At 42.5% G+C, this 14,814-nt stretch overlaps 2 protein-coding genes across 3 annotated transcripts; one reads left to right on the forward strand and one right to left on the reverse strand.

Moving 5' to 3' along the window:
• Window positions 1–697: 697 nt before the first annotated feature.
• Window positions 698–6,424, forward strand: tmem119a (transmembrane protein 119a). Of its 2 annotated transcripts, none has more exons than XM_084322899.1 (2): window positions 698–856; window positions 3,328–6,424. In XM_084322899.1, the coding sequence occupies exon 2, from the start codon at window positions 3,343–3,345 to the stop codon at window positions 4,066–4,068; it is 726 nt and encodes a 241-aa protein (XP_084179025.1). In that variant the 5' UTR covers window positions 698–856; window positions 3,328–3,342; the 3' UTR covers window positions 4,069–6,424. The 2 variants fall into 2 exon arrangements, with proteins under 2 accessions (XP_084179025.1, XP_084179026.1); XM_084322900.1 differs by having other exon boundaries at window positions 698–852.
• A 3,887-nt stretch (window positions 6,425–10,311) lies between these two features.
• On the reverse strand, window positions 10,312–14,530 carry iscua (iron-sulfur cluster assembly enzyme a). The gene is made up of 5 exons (XM_084322750.1): window positions 14,399–14,530; window positions 13,774–13,887; window positions 13,567–13,677; window positions 13,231–13,309; window positions 10,312–11,172 (listed from the first exon to the last, which is right to left on the reverse strand). The coding sequence occupies exons 1-5, from the start codon at window positions 14,501–14,503 to the stop codon at window positions 11,081–11,083; spliced, it is 501 nt and encodes a 166-aa protein (XP_084178876.1). The 5' UTR covers window positions 14,504–14,530; the 3' UTR covers window positions 10,312–11,080.
• Window positions 14,531–14,814: the final 284 nt, after the last annotated feature.

Below are 14,814 nucleotides of genomic sequence, written 5' to 3' on the forward strand. Positions count from 1 at the left end.
TAAGTTTAGGCATTCTTTCGGAGTTGGTTAAGGTTAGGGTTAAGTTTAGGCATTCTTTCGGAGTTGGTTAAGGTTAGAGTTTGTCGCAGAGCATGGCAATAGAATGCCTGTCTTTCTTTCGCCGGAGCAGCAGCCTATTTCCGCGCGCCGCGGTCACATGGTCGTCGTGGCCAATCAGAGAAACGCTGAACGCAAGTAGGTTACCTTAAGTGTTCACGTGGAGGGGACACGTGATGCAAGGCTTCTATCCTCCCTACAACCGGCCAGTGGGGGGCATATGCGAGCAACGTTCAAGACAGGGGAGGGGAGAATTGGCACAGTGGAATTGGGATGGGAGAAAAATAGAAAAAGAGGAGAAAAAGTGGAGGAAAAAAAAAGACTTAGCTACTCTCAATGTGTAGAGTAACCTCTAAGCCCTTCTTTCAATAGTATTTCATAAAAGGGCATGCAAAAAATAATATATATATATATATATATATATATATATATATATATATATATATATATATATGAACGTTGAGGGTTCCTCTACACAGTGACATGAAACTAAAGGAGGACAGAGGACAAGACGTAGACGGGAAGAGGGGGAGGAGAACATGTGAAGTGGAGGGATGGACATGGTTTTGCAGAGAGCAGGCTTTTTTAGAGTTCGGGAAGAGCTCTCAGTATAATTTAGAGAGGGCGGAAGCTTGGAAGCTCTCCCTCTCTCTTCCACTCAGCTTCTTCCATTCATTACTGTCTTCCCTTCTCTCCGTCTCTCTTTCTCACTCCCCCTCTCTCTGTCTCTCTGTCTCTCTCTGCACTCTGCCTTGATCTTCGCAGAAGACAAACGCAAGCAAGACATCACTTACCGTAGGTATACAGATATTATTTTCACTCTTATTTCATTATGTTCAATGTTTAATTTAATATTATGGATATAATCAGGAGGGGAGGGTCGGCCTATATTGGGGGATTGAAGCCAGAAGGGGCGTAAGTAGCATTTTGGGCTCAAATTAGAGCTATTTAGTACCAAAAGCTCTTTGTTGGAATTTTTTATTAAACTGAATTATCAATTAAATGCAAAGATGAAGCTGGATATTGATGTTATATATATATATATATATGTGGCTCACCTGTAATTAACTACTCAAAGCCTACATGTGACCTTCTGACTCCAAGCCCTTGATATGGATTCTAGGTCATGCTGATGTTTAGAAAGTGTTTGGACTTTGAAGCTTCATGATAGATTTGCCAGACCAGTTAGTCTTGGGTTGAGAGGTACTGTATACATGAGTGACATGTAATGCCTGTGTCTGATATTTAGAATGCTGTCCTGTTGTTGGCAATATCAGGGAAAGTTGAAAGTGTTAAAGTGGCTTTTAATTATTACCGTAATGAACAAAGGAAATGTTATTCCATAGTTTAAACATTTGTATTTATTTAGAATGGGTAGATCAGGTTGCAATTACATTCCCAATCCTATCACTTCTGAGAAATACACCGTATCAAAACAGTTTGGTTTTATTTTATTTTATCATCGTTTTGTATCATAAAAGGTGTTGTACAGCAGTAATTAAAGTGCATAGATGAAACACAATAAAATAATAAGATAACATAAGACAAGATATTCCTTTATTGATCCCCTTGGGGAAATCCGGGCCTCATAGCAGCAAGAGGGAGCAGGGGGGGGGGGGGGGGGGGGAGTTACAGGTATGGTCAGGGTAACAGTAGAAACTAGAAAGACATAAATATAGGTAATATAATTCGATTTGAATATGAAAAATGTAAATAATATAATTAACTATAATATATATAATAATATAAAAAGATGAGAAAGCTAAACAGTTGTCACATGACAGGCCTCAGGAAGGCCTTCAGTTGAAGGTAATATGGACCTGCCCGTAGACTCCAGGAGATGTAATTATAGCTTGTGAATATTATGGCGGAGTCAAAGGGTATTGCGGTCCTACTCTATATAAGTCTGCCCCAGTGGTAAAGATCTACCACCTACCATCTAGCTCAGCTCATTACATACGGTACACGTTGTAGACCACACAAGTAGACACGGGCACGGTGTGTAGTGTCCGTTAGAAGAGCAGGAGCAGAAGTTAGCTCCAATGTGTTGATTAGAAGCTCGTCTTTCTCAGCTAAGCATCGTCTAATTACATACTAGTCTACACTAAGACAGAGTTAGGTCAAATCGTAACAGATTGAGCTCTGCTCTCAGTCTTTGTCATGGAAGTAGGATCTTGACTTTACTCAATTTGCAGAGAGAGAGCGAGAGAGAGAGAGAGTGTATGTGTGTGTGTTTGGCTGTTGTGTAACTTTCACTTATTTAAAGCATCTTTGCTATCTTTAAAAACTTCAATTTATATGTGTGAACATGAACACGTCTCCCAAAGCTAGAGACTATAACAAACCCGGGCTTCTAACCATGATCCGACAGAACTTGTATCCGCTCCATTTCCGGAGGCTGACTTTGTGAACTTGAGAGTAATACAGTATGTCGTAAAAAAAGGAATACTGTCTGCACACTAGTAGAAATGCTTCCATGCTGTATATATTTATTGAAACATTGACGTTTTGGGACCATCAGCTTTTTTTCAAGAACTACAGTCTTTCTCTGTGATGCTGAGATGTTTTGGTTACAGCATGAACAGTACCGTTAGTTGGCATTTAAAATAACTGTTTTTCCCGGCAGAGTGCAGACATCCATCCCTCTGTTCAGGAATATCTTCATCGGGTCCCTGCTATACTGTAGTCTGCTGTGCTTCAGCCGTCACTGCCCAGTGTAAATATAGAGGGTACAACCACAGGTCTCCCACGCCTCACTGCTCCCAGGGGAATATATAGCTTCCTCTTGGCTTTGGTGTGGTGGATGGGTGGCCTCCCTTCACTCTACAAATTATAAACCGTATAGCACCAAATGCACTGTCTCCACCCCAAATAAGTAATGGCTAGCCTACTTGGCTGCTAAAATAAACTTGATTCATCATTGAGAAATGGAAGGACAACCTTTTGAAGGATTTTCAGTTTTGCTAATGTTATATAGTCACTAAAAACACAAACGGAACCTGAGCCTTGCAGAAATGTTGATTGATTGATTGATTGAAAACTTTATTAACAGATTGTAGAATGGGTACAATACAGTACGGCTCAATACACACAAATGTTAAGGGGATGCAGACCAGAGAAAGACTTTCATCTTGTTTACATCAGGGTCCCCCATTTTCAATGTCATTGTATTTTCAATGGGACAGCAAGTGTCCTCTGGAAATAATGGCCCAAATGAGCCTATAATGCCTGTTGTGTTTGTATTGAGAATCTCACCATGTCATACGGTAGGATCCAGAAGAGAGGATGAAGCCCCACCTGGTCCTCCTCCTGATGTGCGTCTTCTGGGGCAGCGGAAGTCACGCCTCCCCCCTCCGCTACAACGTCTCCATGGACGGCAGTGGCGACGGAGGAGGGGAGCTGGAGCTCCTCTTCCCCACCGCCTACGCCACCCGCGTGCCCGTCTCCGTCACCTCCCCCACCAACGCCCCCTCCCTCACCAACACCATCACCACCACCATGATCCGCCTCAAGGACTTTGTCCTCAGCCGCGTGGTGGACTTCCTGCAGGAGCACCTGCTCATCATCATCGTGGTCAGCTCCCTCCTCATCGTCATGGTGTTCATCATCTGCTGCGCCTCCGCCATGAGTCACAAGGCCAAGTTGGACGCCAACGCCGTCCCCGCGCAGCCGGCCCGGAAGTCCGCGGCCGAGAAGACGGCGGGAGCCAAGGGCTCCGGCGAGCTCCACCAGGACAGGCCGTACGCCGTCGACCATGTCAAGAGGGTCCAGAGCGCGGCTTCCCCCAAGACCTTCCGCGTGCCCTCGAAGGCCCTGGTGGGAGAGAGGGGCAGGGACGTGCGTGCCTCACCCCGCCAGGAGGTCCGAAAGGTCAAGGAGGCGGAGGAGGTGGAGCAGAGGAGAGAGGAGCCCCAGTTCAAAGTTCACCCGAAGCTGAGAGAGGAGGCGCACCAGAGCTCCGGCCAGCCCGTGATCTGCACCTGCCACCTGAAGAAGGGCGGCCATCACTAGGGCCACACGGCAACTGGCTGTCGGGTTAAAGGTCATACGTTGTTGTTGGGGATCCAGCCGTGAGGTAGACAGAAGCTCTCAAGAATTGGGGAAATACATCTAAATGGATCTGTGCTACAATACAATGTTCCACTGAAGAAATGTACAGTGTCAGAATAAATTACAGTACCGGAGTAAGAGATATCAAATTGAAATAGCTTGTGTTTTGTACGACAACAACAACAACAACAACAACAACAACAACGTAAATGTCTGAATATTCACCAACAGATAAAATCCTAATGTTTCATGAAACAGAAAAGATATGAGACCAGGAAACAATGTCAACTGTCCAGTGTCCCATCACACCGCCTCTACACTCTACATACATATATAAGATAAATATATATATATACTGGTAATACTGTCTTTATGTAAGATATGTTGGTCCCATCTTCAAGGTTTTGATTCTTCAAGTGCTTGAACCTATGCAGTAGCACCTGATGCCAGGCGGCACACAGCTAGAGTGAACGTCATGGGATTGTATAGTACAGTATATTTACCCTGGGCATCCTGTGTGATCTGCTCTCCAGGTCTCATTGGCTCTTAGCCCTAAAGGTTATCTGTCCTTACGTACTGCCCAGTTCTCATGATGTAGACTCGGTTTAGTATTTTTTTTCTTTTTCTAACATTTTGAGAATAGTGTTGTCATACTAATACTAATCTCGCGTAGCCAGACCTACGTACCATGAACCTTGACAAACGTCTGGCTATGCGCGATTATACTCGTAGCAAACATCTGTGCTGTTCAAGTATTTTGTGAAATACCACTATTATACTATTTTCTATCAAAAGGTTTGACATCTGCTGGAAAGTACGTCAGTATTTTCAAAAACACAGAAATAAGAGCCAGACAACACACACACAAAATAGAAATGACAAAATACTACATAATCCAATGCATCCAACCGGAGTGCAACTGTAGCAGTAAAGTGCAACAGCAATATACAATGTACAGGTGATTAAACTGGGTACAAAATATAAAAAACTTGTATATTTTGTACCTAGTTTAACCACCTGTACATTGTATATCGCTGTTGCACTTTACTGTTACATTTGCACTCTGGTTGGATGCCAAACTTCTTTTCGTTGTACTGTACTTGTGCTGTATAATGACAATACATTTGAATCTAAAAATGAATTACAGCAACATGTAGCTGAAATATTGTCCATCTGTGCGAACACAAAGGAGTCAGGTCTTGCTGCTGAACGCGTCTGTTGAACCTGTTGAATTCCTAAGTGTCTTGATCGAATAGAACAATTTGAACAAAATAGTTTTGGGCCACATTTAAAATGTTTCCTCCCATACAACACGTTTTGGTTCTGAGAAAGGTTGTTATGAAATCTAATTAAATTAAATGTGTCTAATGTTTCATGAAACAGAAAATATATGAGACCAGGAAACAATGTCAACTGTCCAGTGTCTTTGCATGTTGCCATTTGTTAAATTATAATTGCTTATTTTATTTTTAGCTCAATCAAAAAGGGGCTGTGCTGTAAATAAACTCAACGAGAAGACAGTATACCTGATGAGATATCCCCGAATTTCAACTTTCATATTCACTTTATTTTGTAGTTACATTATGTATACATTTTATACTATACTATGCTGTACACTCTGATTCACAAAGCCTTATTCCTAAAAATCCAATTTGTCCTTGTTTTTATCCAGCATTAAATAAACCATTATTTTGAGCATCTCTCCTTCACTGAACATCCATTTTGATGGTATAATATTGGGACAGGATTTCAATTGCCTTCGAAAAACTGGTTATTTTCGCTCTTCAGGGTAAGCCTGTTGTGAATCAAGTTATAGAGTTTTTCATAATTGACTAATGGACGTTTTATATATAAGATAAATTGTAGGGATATTTTTAATTGTTTTTAAGGTTATTTTTTTTGTCTCTGATCAACAGTCATTGTGTCGGGACAGTGGGCTAGTGTTGGTCTTTTTTCTTTAGCTTGTTATTAATCTAACATGGTACAACATGGAGGCCCATAAAGACCTCAAGCCAAAACTGACAGTTTGTTCCTCCTTTCATTCATTATTGATGTGAAATCCATATTGCACTGTAGTCAACAGAAGAAAAAAACACTAACTTTAGCATTTGTGACTGTGTGTATTTAAACAAAGTGCATAATGTTAGGTTTGTATGACAATTTAAAGGCCAGAAATGGGTTATGTTTGAAAAATCCTTTCTCATTTAGACCGCGGGACACTTTCTCTCGATCTCTTTGAGAAGGATACTTCATTTTTGTATTACTTAATCTTAATTTTATTTTTTAATCAAATTTGAATAAAAAGGGTTGATGTTGATGGACTTGTCGTTTCTGAAAACAAGGTAGAAACTGCTGCATGTTGAAAGACAAACTGCAGCCTTGACATTTAATAAGAAACCTACGAAGATGTAAGTAAAGAGGGAAGAAGGGAGGTTGCTAACTAGGCTACATGCACAAAGTACACAGTAACTCTGGGATATGTAATTTTGAGCTGTACTATCCACCCAAGAATAACTCACAGCTATTTTTAAAAGAACTGCCCAGATGTCAGGTTTGTAACGTCTTCTCTCTTGAGGCATGTATTGTATACTCAAAGGATAAAAGCTTCTACGGTATATAGCACCAAGGGTCAGCTCTTGTAATCATGGTAATGGCATGATTTCTGATTCATTTATTTTTGGATTTTTGTGTGAGGTGCAATCTTTTTTGGTAGCACTCAGTCACAGCTTATATATATGTTGAGTTTTTCTATATACTGTAATGCTATCAAATGTACCTTTATGTTTATAGCCAAGTTACCCTAAATTGTTCTTTATATTGTAATGCTATCAAATGTGCATTTATGTTTATAGTCAAGTTACCCTAAGTTGTTCTACTATGCTATCAAATGTGCCTTTATGTTTATAGCCAAGTTACCCTAAGTTGTTCTAGTATAATGCTATCAAATGTGCGTCTATTTTTATAATAACCTCTCAAAGGCCATGTTGTTTTTATGTACTGCTTTATTTCTAATTATTTCCATTTATAATACGACCCCACACACACACGCGCGCGTCCCGTGTCCATTGTTATGATTGGTAGTTGGCAGCGCCATATAAAGTCGTACCCAAACACAAAGACGGCAAAAGGCACCAGAGCCTGGAGATGAGAGGCCCTGGCTAGTCTGCTGGCAGATGTACACGACTCTATTAATATTTCAACAACCACACCACTCAATGCAACCCCCACCCCGCGGCATTCAACCATAACCTGTTGACATGGAACACTTTCCTCCAAAACTCGACATGATCCGTTTCTCATGAAAATCTTCCAAACACTGATTTGCTTTTGTCATTTCACTTAAAAAATGTTTTTACGACGGCTGTCTGTGTCTGAAATGTAAAATCACTAAATGATTCCAGTTTGCTGCTGCCCTCGTGTGGACATTTCAAGTAATGCCAGGGGACACACAGGAGAGGTGACAGTCACTGGTGATTATTATGACTTTGATTTAATATGATCTCCTCATAAAGCCAAGGTATTTGACCATAATATAATGTTGACTAATAAATCAATACATAAACTACTGTAAAATGTATTTACTATTGAAGATATTAGCATGGAGTATAGAAAGAAAATCACCGGATATTAAGATATTCACCAGAGTAAAAAAGCAAACATCAAAGATGTTGGCAGAACAGCCCAAAAGCAGGTGTAACCCTGTAGTGGCTGAAATGTGAGCCTCAACTAAGCTATTGGCACCAGGGTCAGTTTCCCTGCGCCTTTGTCAACAAGGTGCTAAATAATTCTGGAAAATACTACCCCTTCACTCTCACTCTTCCGACCACAGGGAGGTACGGAGGCATACGTCCAACAACCCTGAGGCCCGCGCGCCAGCTTCATCAAACATCTAACGAAGAGCTAACATCAAAGGATGTCATTCGACCTTCAGTAACCTCAAGCGGGAGGCCTGACGTGGACAACTCTTTCTTAAAGTGTTGCTATAGAGTATAGACTATGTACGTCAATCTGGCTCTTGCGTTTGTCGCCGACAAAGAAAAGGGAGCCCTCGATCAATTTGAATGAAGAGAAATGCAGGATAGGTAACAGAACACCTTAAGGGTGTCGTTAAACTTTTATGAGCATCTGCTTGGAATTCTCAAAGAAGACGGTTACCTTAAGAGAGTGACGGACACAGTGGAACATGTAAGGACTGACGATGTCTTGGGAGAAGCAGAGCATACAACCATAGAATAATGGTAAGTGGTTTAGGTGATCCAGCCTAAATACCTCATTCTAAATGCTATGGATGTCTGTTGGTGAAAGTGAGACTTAATAAATCATCTTCATTGTAATGTTACAAGACCGTGCACTGGGCTTTCGAATTTTACACAATTCAAACAATATAGTTCCTACAGTATATATGAGGGGCGACAGTGGATCAGGAGGTAGAGTGGTCATCTCATCCGGTAGTTGGAAGGTTCCCGGTTCGATTCCCACTCCTCCCGTGCAGTGTGTTGAAGTGTCCTTTGAGCAAGACACTTAACCCCTAATTGCTCCCGATGTGCTGGTTGGCACCTTGCATGGTCGCCTCCGCCATCGGTGTGTGAATGTGAGTGAAAATGTGAGGAACAAAAGAAAAATTAAAGTGCTTTGGATAAAAGCGATATATAAATGCAGCCATTTTACCTACCGATATCTCTGGTGTTTTTTGTCTCCTCCACCAAGATACAGTGAGCCATGCCTTGGTGCCTCTTCGGGGTCCTCCTGGCTCTCTACGTCTGTCCTACAGCCTGCCTGGTAACAACCTCTTGTCCTCCAGGCTGCTGCTGTCCAGGCGTGGGAATGCTGGTCCTCTGCGAGTCCCTGGGCCTCCGATCGCTCCCCCGCGCCGTCCCCCTCGGCACCTCCGCTCTGTCCGTGGCCAGGAACCAGCTTTGCAACATAGATCACCTGCTTCGGCCGTTCTCTGGCCTGCAGGAGCTGAGCCTCAGCCATAACCAGCTGGTCCGTTTCCCCCGCGGTCTGCCCCCCAGCCTGGAGACGCTGCAACTGCAAGAGAACCGCATCGCCTACATCACCTACGGCGCCCTGCGGCATTTAGGGAACCTCACGCGCCTGGATCTGGAGGACAACCGTATCCGCGTGATCCCGCCTGGAGCCCTGCTGGGACTTGGGAGGCTGGAGGTCTTGACGTTGAAGGGCAACAGGCTGACAAGCCTGCCTCTGAATCTGCCGTCCTCCCTGACTCACTTGGACGTTTCAGCCAACTGCATCTCCGCCCTCGACCTGCCCTCCCTGACCGCACTGGTCAACCTGCAGGTTCTGAAGGTCAACAGTAACTGTCTGCGCTCGGTCCCGGAGAGGGCCTTCGACGGCCTGACGCGACTCCGCTCCGTGGAGCTGGCGAACAACCTGTGGGCGTGCGAGTGCGACATCCTGTACCTGTACCGCTGGCTACTGAGCGGCAGGCTCAAGATGGCCACCGATCTGGTGTGCGCCGAGCCGGTTCACCTCGCTCACCGCCTGCTGCTCAATCTATCCGTCGCAGCCATCTGTCCCCGGGGCCTGAAGCCAAACGAGAGAGTCCACCGACTCGGCTACACCTCGGCCCCGGAGAGACGGTCGGACGCCGCCGCCGCAGAGACCACGGCACCTGGTTTCTATCACCCGTTTGGAAATACAAGGGATTCGGGAAGTCTGGCTGAGATTTCCTCACAGTCTAAGAAAGCGGTCACCACCGTCGAACCCCCATTTCCTGCTCACGGCGATGTTCCCCGAGACCCTGCCCCTATGACTCGTATACTGCCTGAACACTATTCCTTGGAGGATTTCAGCTATGAGGAATGTTTGTCCCTGAGTGAAACGCCATCACCGAGTCCACCCCAGGTCACGACCACCGTGTCCATCCCCAAGGAGGAGCCAACGGGCCTAGACAACACCACGGGACTGTACCCTCAGAGTAATTTAACCTCTATTGGAGGAACGGAGGTAAATAAGGCCGGCACGCTGCAGACACCGGAACCGGGCCTGTTCCACCAACAGGGCTCCTCAGCAGTCATCGCCCTGTTGGCTGTGCTGTGTGTGATGGTAGTCTTCCTCATGCTGGCTGTGCTCCTAGTACTGAAGATGATCCTTGGTCAACAGAGGGTGGCACCACTTGAATGATCCTCAAGATAACAGAATACGATAAAAGAAAAAGAAAAAAACACTTCTGGATTTATTTTTGAGGTAATGCATTTATTTCTCAATAAGTAACGAGACACGCACATGTTTCTTATATTCTCAGTTTTGTGTTCTTGTCATTTGTTGTAATAGAATTGTATTTGTTCCGAGTAAATATTCCCACAGGGACCACGAGTTCCCAACTGTAATGCCAAAATAAAATAAAACATAACAAATAAACCTCTAATTACATTTTCCTGATTGAAAACCTCAGTGGTTTTCAGTGTAGATAAGCACTAGTACAATAAGATAAATGTTCAAATCCATTATCTGGAACGGTCTTGAACTATCAAATTATAACGGACATCATTTTTTAAACTGACATCGGTAATTAAATATAACAACATTTATTGATCCTTAACACGAAAGGGAAATGTTCCATTTAGTAACACTTAGCAGTTACTTTTCTGTGAAATTGGGATACCTAGGCTTCAAATGAATGCCCCCCACAACCACTGTACAAGAATCTTATCAACTGTCTATGCACTATGATACTATGGGTTCTTGTACTTTGTCCACCCGAGATCCAAACTGAGTGAATATAATCTTGCCTCTGGGCCAGGAACCAATCACACGAGGACCCAAAAGAAAGAAGCCTGTGACCCGTTTTGGGTCCAGGCCATTCGTTTAAGAAAAACTCTGGGTGTTGTTTATGAGCGGCAGGGGTGGGACTGAGAGACCCGATATTCCTGTAATGGCAACCCAATTTCCCACCTAAAAGGTATCCTTAGAACGCTAGTGTTAAGATGAACAATAAATAAGCCTGATGCTAGTTGCTGGATTTAACACTCTCCTCCTTCTTGTCCGCCTGTTTGAGTCTGTAGTCAGACAGCGCTGCTTTTATGGCATCTTCTGCGAGCACTAAAAGAAAGAGAGAGAGAGGGTTAAGTTGGATAAAACAACAAGTTGAAAACGGGTTTGGGATTTGAATTCGTTTATTTTGAGCTAACAATACATCAGTCAAGCCCCTTTCACACACGCACTGGACTCCTTAAGGACTTAACTACACATTAAACGGAGGGGCGGTATGTGCAAATGTTCAAATTATTAATTGCAGAGTTTACCCTCCCAGCACCCAAGTCCTGAACACTTGGTCATCGTTCACAGAATTCAGTAGTAGGCTAGTGAGTGGACATGTTGAACCATGTTCTGTGTGTAAACGATGTTGCGTACAGCTGGCCTTTTCACACTGATCGTTTTACGTTTGAGTTGTGGATAAAATATATATCCGTGTTATCTTCACTCTCTCCAATTTCATTCCCGATCAAGGACAAGACACACAATGAATGAAATTCATTCAATGAAATGATGAATTGAAAATGGGGGACCCTGATGTAAACAAGACGAAAGTCTTTCTCTGGTCTGCATCCCCTTAACAATTGTATGTATTGAGATGTACAGTACTGTACCCATTCTGCAATCTGTTAATAAACTTTTCAATCAATCAATCAATCAGGCATTTGTCTCATCAAGATGTGAGCGAGTTTGCGCTCCAAAAAGTGACAGTGTAGAGGTGGAGAGAGCGAGACTGCATTAAAGTCGTACATTTATATTAAATGTGCTTCAGTGTTTTAGCCAGTATGAAATTATTATTAAGTGGTGATAATTTGTTAAATACGTCAGCTTTTGCTCAATAATGCTTTGAAATGGGAGACGTTTTAAATATCAAGTCCAAGATTATGCTGGTCAGTATAAGAAACGTTGTTCGTCATCCAAAAACATTTACATTAACAGTTTGAGTAATACAAACCTTTTGGATTGATTTTAAACAACTTATGTACAGTTTCAGGGTGTAAAATCCTGTTTTTTTGCAATGTATGGAACACTGCTTATTTCACTCTGTACGGAATACCATTGACCCTTATTTAATTTAACTTCAAACCTTTATTTTAACTAGAAAAAAAGTTGAGGTTGCAACAATGTCAAGTTTACATGCCAGTTAAACTAATGTTTACAATGACGATCTTGGTATGGTATGGTTTATTTCTTAATCCCAGAGGGGAAACATGGTTTGCCACCAGAGCGAATACACATAAACATGAAAGAAACAGTTACATGATACACAACTACAGGATACACAAAACAATAGGAGAGCCTCTCAACACAGTGCTATCGTTGTTCGTTAAAAAATGTAACCGCAGCAGGAACAAAGGACCTTCTCAATGGCTCAGTAGAGCATTGAGGCATCAACAATCTATCACTAAATGAGCTTCACAGAGCATCGAAAATACTGAATAGTCGGTGGCCTTCAAAAGAGAAAATGGTGTTCAGTTTAGTCCTGGTTTGCTTGGCTATGATGATCTCCAGGGAATCAGGAGGAAGGCCAATCTCTGAGCCAGCCTTTTTAATGATTTTATTTATACGTTTTGTCAGAAACCGTGATGCTGCCCCCCCAGCAGAGAACAGCATTAAACAGGACACTAGCCAGGATACCTTGATAGAATTACATAGAGAAGTGACCTGCTGATGTCAAAGGATCGAAGTTTCCTCAAATGAAAGAGCCGAGACTGGGCGTTTTTGAACACAGAATCTGTGTTCTGCTTCCAGTCCAGCTTACCGTCCACTGGTGAACGCCAAGATATCTATTGGACTAGACTATTTCAACTACTATTTCAACTATCTTCCGTACACAGGCGGAGTAGGTACTTTTCCCACTTAGCCCATCACCTAAACCAAGCAGAGTAAATTAATATGTGTGAACGCGTCTGCCACGGAGAATCTGCTGCCGTGTGATACGTGTGGTAACTCCAGGCGATTATGCACCCGATTCTCCGGCCATCGTCCAGAGTTCATGTCTACATAGTACATACAATATAAATATAGAGTGATTTGGGGCTTCAGTCTACATAAAATATAGAGTGATTTGGGGCTTCAGTCTCTCTCTATACAATAGAGTGATGTGTTGCATTGTAAACCTACTGGAGCAATGAAGCTTAACTGGAGGAAGGCAGAGTTCTTTGGCAATGTCTGTGTTCTTGATCTTTAGAGCTTCATCGACCTGCATGATAAAACAGAATAAATACAAACCCAACACTCCCTCCCAAGAAATAGCACCACATGTCAAATAATGGGCTCCATCGGCTTGTAAAATGTCGAATCTGCGACGCAGTCTAACGGACAAATCTAAACAAATCATCATCAGACTGAAACAAAACATTTATACTATGTACAATACCAAGCATTGGCTCTTTTGCCAAGAGGCCGCTGTTTGACAGCATTACAGATTAAACGTTTAAACTGGGATTTCCAACTTACTGATTTCCCCTTCACCCACTCGGTCACTAGAGAACTAGAGGCAATAGCTGAGCCACAACCAAATGTCTTGAATCTTGCATCCACAATCTTTCCATTTTCATCCACTTGGATCTGTAATAGACAGGAACACAGTTGTATTTGCAAAATGCTAGACTTTAAAATGATGACGTGAAAAGGAGCTACCATAGTTGTTGTGGACTGGTATACCTGAAGTTTCATAACATCACCACAGGCTGGCGCACCCACTAATCCTGTCCCCACATTCTTGTTATTCCTGTCTAGGGATCCCACATTTCTTGGGTTCTCATAGTGGTCCACCACCTTAAAAAGGATACGAAAACACAGTGGGTGTCAGGTTAAGTAGGCTAACATGATGTCATATGTTGTGTATGTCATAAATGTCACTATGAATTAATTGAAAATGGGGGACCCTGATGTAAACAAGACAAACGTCTTTCTCTGGTCTGCATCCCCTTAACAATTGTGTGTATTGAGCCGTACTGCATTGTACCCATTCTGCAATCTGTTAAATAAAGTTTTCATTCATTCAACAATGGAGGAAAATGGAGGACCCTTATGTAAACAAGACGAAAGTAAAAAAAATGTATTCTGGTCTGCATCCTCTTAGCAGTTGTTTGTATTGAGCCGTACTGTATTGTACCCATTCTGCAATCTGTTCATAAAGTTTTCAATCAATCAAACATTTCACATGGCTAATATAAACAAAACAAGGCGGAGCGCAGTCACCCATGTGCAACTCAGAATCTAAACTAACGTTAGCTCGTCAGGTTCACATCGTGTGAAAAACATCGTGATAACGACACAAAATTACCTTTTTGTGATATGGACAAATGGTTTTCAGCTCCGGGGTAAATAACCTTCTACCAAACAACAGGATCAGAGGAGACGCACACTTCTGCATGGAGAACGTCGCCATGTTCAGACCTCAGACAGACGATATTTGACGGGAAGTGAAACCACTGACTTAAAACGAGTGACATCTGTAGTTCTCGCAGAACTACAACTGTCGCAAAACCTGTTGTCCTAGTTCCTCGAAAACGCGTTTCTAATTTATTTTTCTCATATAATAAGTATTCTCATAAGTATTTTCCAAATACAAAAATACTGACATCAGAAGTATATTGTTACAAATTACAAGATGATTTTGCAAAATACAAATACACATGAATGAATGAATGAATGAATGAATGAATGAATGAATGAATGAATGAATGAATGAATGAATGA

This window comes from Notolepis coatsorum, assembly GCF_963971535.1.
Source record: "Notolepis coatsorum genome assembly, chromosome: 10".
Taxonomy (NCBI): domain Eukaryota; kingdom Metazoa; phylum Chordata; class Actinopteri; order Aulopiformes; family Paralepididae; genus Notolepis; species Notolepis coatsorum.

Coding starts and splice junctions, on each gene's coding strand:
- tmem119a (XM_084322899.1), top strand. CDS start 3,343: ATGAAGCCCCACCTGGTCCTCCTCCTGATGTGCGTCTTCTGGGGCAGC.
- iscua (XM_084322750.1), bottom strand. CDS start 14,503: ATGGCGACGTTCTCCATGCAGAAGTGTGCGTCTCCTCTGATCCTGTTG. Junction 13,888..14,398: donor TTTGTCCATATCACAAAAAG/GTAATTTTGTGT, acceptor ATCCTTTTTAAG/GTGGTGGACCACTATGAGAA. Junction 13,310..13,566: donor AGTGGGTGAAGGGGAAATCA/GTAAGTTGGAAA, acceptor TTTATCATGCAG/GTCGATGAAGCTCTAAAGAT.